Below are 6,852 nucleotides of genomic sequence, written 5' to 3' on the forward strand. Positions count from 1 at the left end.
ATTTTTTTTTTTTTTTTTTTTTTTTTTTTTTTTTTTTTTTTCCTTTTATTTTTCCTTTTTATTAATATTATATATTTTAGGATAAAAGGAAAAAAAATTCAAAATAATAAAAAATAATAAAAAATAATAAAAATAATATATATACATATCACATATATAATTATTGCTAATATATTTTATAACTTTTATGTTTAATAAAATTATATTACACAACTTTTAAACTATAGTTTTTATTTCAAAAAAAGATTTTATATAATATATGTGAACTAATGTTAGAACAACCAATAAAATGATTTGTATTTCTAACCACAGGATTAATTTGGAATTCATTTTTTCATTAAATTGTTTATATAAATCGGACTTCTCCATCATCCTTTCTTGTTCATCAAACACCTCCAAGAACTGTAAAGGATACATAAAAAAATAATACATAATAAATAAATAAATAAATATATATATATATATATATATATATATATATATATATTCATTTTAATATTTAATTTCATATATTTCTATATATACATAACATTATATATCTTCTTACTTGATCAAATAATTCAGATGTTTTCTCATTAATTTGTTTCACATCGTCTATAGTACTTAATTCAGAGTCATTCACATTATGACTTTCTTTTACTCTTAGTGTAAACATAATTGTTACATCAGAATTTTTCCTATTATCGTAACAGAAGGAATAAACAGCTGCTGCTGGAACCTATTTAAAAGAAAAAATAAATATATATATATATATATATATATATATATATATATATATATATATATTTATTTATTTATTTATTTATCATTCATGGTAAAAACACATATATGTTTAATTCTTCCAAGATCTTGTACAAATAATAAATTACGCTTTTTTTTTTTTTTTTTTTTTCATTTTTTTTTTGGCTAGCTATTCTTTATTTATTTATTTTATTTTATTTTTATACCTGAATCTCAAACTTGTCTTGTATTTTTGTTGATTTAAAAACAGGTTCCTTTTTTTTGTCACTTCGATTAAAAATAGATATAATACATGATGCTTTCCTATCCATAAACTCATAAGACCTAAAAAGAACAAATTAGTAAGATAATATATTATATATATATATATATATATATATATATATCCTGTACACATATGTACATATGCTATTTATATTCTTTCTAATATTACCCAACAATCATGTTGTTTTTTTCTGCTTTTAATTGAATACAATCTTTTTCATATGGTCCTATATTAAAATGTGTACATTGTATTATTCCAAATAGGGAAAATAGTAATAAAAAGGATAACAAAATAATGTTTTTAAAATAAATCATTTTAAAGTTAATAAAAATATATATATGTTACAAAACGTAGTAATACTTTTGTATACTATTATTCACAAAAATCATTATTCCATATCAAAATAAATAAATATAAATAAATAAATATATAAATAAATATATATATATATATATATTATGTAAATATGCCTCTTCTTTTATTATATGTTGTCATATATATTTAATCGTGACATATGTAAAAACAATTTCAAAAAAAAAAAAATATTAACAAAGATCAAAGAACTAATCCTTTTTTCGAACTTGTACGACTTTCAAATGAAAAGCGTAAATTGATAAAAATATTTAAACACGTTCTTCACCTTGTGATTCATAAACATATGAACCCTTAATTTATAATAATAAAATATCTAAAGTTTTATCATATAATCACATCCTTATAAATTATAATAATATATATATATCTTCTTTTTATTTTTATAACAAATTAAATTATACGTTAAAAAAAAAAAAATTATAAAAAATGATTAACAAAAAAAAAAAAAAAAAAAAAAAATTAGATTCGTATTATATTTTCATAAAAATGAAATGAATAAATATATAAAATAATATAAAATACATTCATATACTTTTAATATATTATATATATATATATATATATATATATATATATAATATATATATCATATTTATTTACATATATACCATTTTCTAGTATAGCACATTAAATGGATAAAAAAATTATATATATATAATATACATAATTATTCATTTACTTATATGTATATATATATATATATATATATATGTAATTTATCTTTTTTCTTATTTCTGTTACATAAATATAATATTTTCCTTTTCATGACCCATTCTGGATTATTTACAAATATTGTTTTTTTTTAACGGTAAAATATATATAAATATATATTTATATAATCCTATATTTATATTTAATAATCCATATGTTTATTAATAACATATGTAAAATGATTATGTTACGGGTATATTTTAAAAGTATACAAAGTTATATGAGTAAATATGTATATTTATATGTATAGATTAATTTAGTGCTCATTCAAAAAATATAATTTATAAATTCATATACAATGAAACGAATTTTCAGGTTGGTAAGAAGATGCCATTATTCCACTGAAAAAAGGACAAATGGACCTTTGGTATTAGTATCTAATAATCAGAATATTCATTTTAATTTATCTTTAGAAAATTTTCTTTTAAACAATTATAATGATTTACTAAAATATTTAAATATAAATACTATTGAGAAGTTTAATGAACCAATTTTATTTCTATGGAGAAATAACCGATCTATAATTATAGGAAAAAATCAAAATATATGGAGTGAATGTAATTTAAAAAATATAAAAGAAGATGGTGTTTTAGTAGCTCGTCGATTTACTGGTGGAGGTGCCGTTTATCATGACTTAGGAAATGTATGTTTCACATTTTTAAATAATAATATTAATACTTCATCTAATTTCTTAATCATTTTAAATACCTTAAAAAATCATTTTAATATTGAAGCTAAAACTCAGGGACGAAACGATATTACAGTAAATGATCAAAAATGTTCAGGTTCAGCTTTTAAAAAAATTAAAGATGTATTTTTACATCATGGTACTATATTAATTAATTTGGAAAAAAATATATTAAATAAATATTTAACACCAGACAAAATAAAATATATAAAACATGGTGTTTCGAGTGTTAATGCAAGAACAATTAATTTAAGTGAAATAAATAAAAATATTACTTGTGAAAATTTATGTATAGCTTTAATTAAAGAATTCATAAAATTTTATGAACAAAATTATAAAGAAAATATAAATAACATAAAAAATTTAGAAAATAATATAAATAATTCTAATTTCCAGAATAAAGAACAAATTAACATAAACAATACAAATGAAAACAACTTAATAAATAACACCAATATAATACCTAATGATATTACGGTTCATTATATTGATCAAAATAATAATATTACTAAAAATCCTGAATTCCTTAAATATTATAATTTATTAAAAGATTGGGATTGGTGTTATGGAAAAACTCCCAAATTTCAAAATCATATTTGGAAACAATTCACTTTTGGAAAACTAGAATTATTTTTCAATGTATCTAATGGTTTCATAAAGGATGGAAATATTTTCTCAGACTGTTTAGATATTAATCTTATTGATCACCTTAAATCAATTTTTAACAATGATATTAAATATTCAAAAGAAGATATAAGTAATTTTTTTAAAAAATTAAATGTTGAAAATAAAAATTATTTAGACGAAGTTAGTTCATGGATATTACAAGAACTTTAGTAAATTATTCATGATTTTAAACATAAATAAATAAATAAATAAATATATATATATATATATATATATATATATATATATATATATATATATATATATATATATTATATTTTTTTTCATTCATAATATCTACTTTGTATTTTTAATATTATTATTGTGTTCGGTTTAATTCTTAATATATTTTTAATTCATATATACATGGGTAAAAGTTTTAAATTGTCGTAAAAGACATACCTTTTTTGTTTTTCTTAATTAAATTACAACTTTTGAATTTGAATAATATATATTTTTAATTGGATTAAATTTTTAGGTTTATATAGAAGTTCACGAATACAAAAAAAAAAAAAAAAAAGTAAAAATTTAATATAAATACAAAATCATGGACAAAAATATATAGAAATATATATATATATATATATATATATATATGTGTAAATCTTCCATTATATAAATTTTCATGTAACAATTTTTAAAAAAAATAATAAGATAAAACAAAAAAAAAAAATTTAATTAATAATCTAAAATACTCATTTATTTAATTTTCCCTTTTCGTTTAGATTTTCTTTTAGGTCTGCCTCTTTTTGCTTTACCTTTCTGTTTCTCATCTACTTCATATGTTTTTCCTGTATTTTCTTCATCTTCATATGTTTTTCCTGTATTTTCTTCATCTTCATATGATTTTCCTGTATTTTCTTCACCTTCATATGATTTCCCAGTATTTTCTTCACCTTCATTCGATTTTCCCGTATTTTCTTCACCTTCATTCGATTTCCCAGTATTTTCTTCACCTTCATTCGATTTCCCAGTATTTTCTTCACCTTCATATGATTTCCCAGTATTTTCTTCACCTTCACAAGATTTACCCCTCTGTTCCTCGTCTACTTCATATGATTTCCCAGTGTTTTCTTCACCTTCATGCGATTTCCCAATATTTTCTTCACCTTCAAAAAACTTATACATATATTTTTTCTCCTCCTCTTGAACTATATTATTTTTTAAAACTACTTTCTCATTCCCATCTCCAACATATTTTATACTATCATCTGAACTTTCGGTCTTTATCCTTTTGGGGCTTTTTGGATTTTTTTCTTTTATTTCCCTTGAACCTTTTTTTATATAATATTTTTCTTGCAAAGTATTTTCCATAGAATTATTCTCATTTATATCATTTTCTAAAACACTTTCTTCATTTTTACAAACCATTAATTTATCATCATCATTCTTATAATGATATTCATTTTGGTTTTGTTCATCACGGATATACTTTTTATCTTCCACTACATTATGGTTTTCACTTTTAGGAGAATTATTTTTTTTGTCATCCTTATTTAATTCGTCACTTTTGAAACTATACACTGACATGCTTCTTTTATCACTTTTTTGACTATATACTGATATGCATTTTTTTTCTTCTAAATCATCATTATGATGGCTTGCTGATTTATTCACGATATCATTTTCATATATATTATTTTGATCATCATCTGATTTATTTTTAAAATATTCTTTATTTTTATTTTTGATTATTCTTTTCAATTTATCAAATTCGTCCAACCAATTTTCATCTTTAAATTCTACTTGATAATTTGTGGATTTTATAGCATCAATTTTTTTTTTAATAAATTCTTCTGTATTTTGTTGAAGAATTCTTGTCTTATCATTAAATTTTAAAGGACACCAAAAAATAGTTGGGTAAGTATTAGTACTAATAAAATTTTTCATCTTTTCATAATGACTTATTAAATTTAATTTCATTAATTTATCTTCATCTTGTTTTATACATTCTTCTATCATTTTTATATCCTTAACATATGCAATTATTTTTATTTCAATATCGTCCAATTCAATTTTTTCAAAGTTTCTCTTCACTTCATGTATCTTTTCTTCTACTCTCTTGTTTTGAAGATTATGCATTATAATTTTTTCATCCGTTTTTTCTTGTTCTAAAGCATCTTTGGCTTTTCTCAAATGATCGAATAAACCAATTTGTAACAGTCTCTTATTCCTATTTACAGTTGTTTCGTCTTCTTCTAATTTCGGCTACACAAATAAAAAAAAAAAAAAAATAAAGTGTTAATTTAAATATAAATAAATATATACATATATATATATATATATATATATATATTTCAGTTAAAATTAAAAACCACTAGCTGTAATTAATATATACATATATATAATGTGAACAAATATTTCATAAACAAAAATAAAATTATATAATCCTTATTCATATATAAATTATAATATATATAATTTTACCCGTTTCTCTATTTTAAAATCAGGTAATTTATCCTATAAAAATAAATAAATATAAATATATATATATATATATATATATACTATAAAATTATATATATATGTAGATTTCATATGTTGATAATTTGTCTATTCATCCAAATATCATTTAAAATTAAGCATATGTATTACCAAATTTTCATTGGATGATATCCTCTTTTGCTTTAGCTTTTTAATATCTTCTACGTTATGATCTAAAAATAATATATACATTAAATAAATATTCATTATTAATTTGTAAATGCACAAATAAACACACACATATATTTATATAAATAGTTGCATGAAAAAAAAAATAAAATAAAATAAACAAACAAACAAACAAACAAACAAATAAACAAAAAAACACATGTAAATTTGAAGATCCCATTACATATTTTTTTTATATTACCTATAGAGAGGTCAGTTAATCTATTCAAATAGTTTACTATTTTTGATCTTATAGCATTTTTCTCAAAATAATTATTTCTTATTTTTAATTTTAATCGTTCTTGTTCTGATAAATATGGTTTCATTGTTATATATAACATAAAATATTTTTATATAACTTATATTATCTTCTGAAAATTGTCATATCAAAATAACTTTCTTTTTTTTTTTTTTTTTTTTTCTTCTTTAATGCTTTAAATATATGAATTATTGCATTTGTAAATTATCAAATATAATTATATTTTAATTTTTTTCAATAAAATATCTTTATGGATATTTATAATATTTTATACACTAATGACATATAAGAATATAAATATAAGCTCTTCTCAATGAAAATTATTTTAATGTATTATAAATTATTTAACTCTCTATAATTTACAAGAACAATTTTTTTTTTTTTTTTTTTTTTTATGGCTTAATTTTTATTTAATATTTTTTTTCTTTAAATTCTCATTTAAATATAAAAATAATAATATAATATAAGTTTTAAAAAATAATAATTTTCAATATT

The 6,852-nt window shown here is 18.9% G+C and overlaps 3 protein-coding genes across 3 annotated transcripts; 1 reads left to right on the forward strand and 2 right to left on the reverse strand.

The window, feature by feature from the left end:
* Positions 1 to 216: 216 nt before the first annotated feature.
* On the reverse strand, positions 217 to 1,320 carry PRSY57_1313500 (cop-coated vesicle membrane protein p24 precursor, putative; the record flags this gene model as incomplete). The annotated part of the gene is made up of 4 exons (XM_012909071.2): positions 217 to 402; positions 548 to 718; positions 948 to 1,065; positions 1,175 to 1,320. 4 exons carry the CDS (start codon positions 1,318 to 1,320, stop codon positions 217 to 219), a joined length of 621 nt encoding a protein of 206 aa, XP_012764525.2.
* A 1,070-nt stretch (positions 1,321 to 2,390) lies between these two features.
* On the forward strand, positions 2,391 to 3,617 carry PRSY57_1313600 (lipoate-protein ligase 1, putative; the record flags this gene model as incomplete). The annotated part of the gene is made up of 1 exon (XM_012909072.1): positions 2,391 to 3,617. One exon carries the CDS (start codon positions 2,391 to 2,393, stop codon positions 3,615 to 3,617), a length of 1,227 nt encoding a protein of 408 aa, XP_012764526.1.
* A 528-nt stretch (positions 3,618 to 4,145) lies between these two features.
* On the reverse strand, positions 4,146 to 6,424 carry PRSY57_1313700 (hypothetical protein; the record flags this gene model as incomplete). Its single annotated transcript, XM_020115147.1, has 4 exons — positions 4,146 to 5,654; positions 5,874 to 5,906; positions 6,042 to 6,103; positions 6,301 to 6,424. The coding sequence occupies 4 exons, from the start codon at positions 6,422 to 6,424 to the stop codon at positions 4,146 to 4,148; spliced, it is 1,728 nt and encodes a 575-aa protein (XP_019970070.1).
* Between the last annotated feature and the right edge of the window lie 428 nt (positions 6,425 to 6,852).

The sequence above is a fragment of the Plasmodium reichenowi genome, chromosome 13, assembly GCF_001601855.1.
Source record: "Plasmodium reichenowi strain SY57 chromosome 13, whole genome shotgun sequence".
Lineage (NCBI taxonomy): Eukaryota > Apicomplexa > Aconoidasida > Haemosporida > Plasmodiidae > Plasmodium > Plasmodium reichenowi.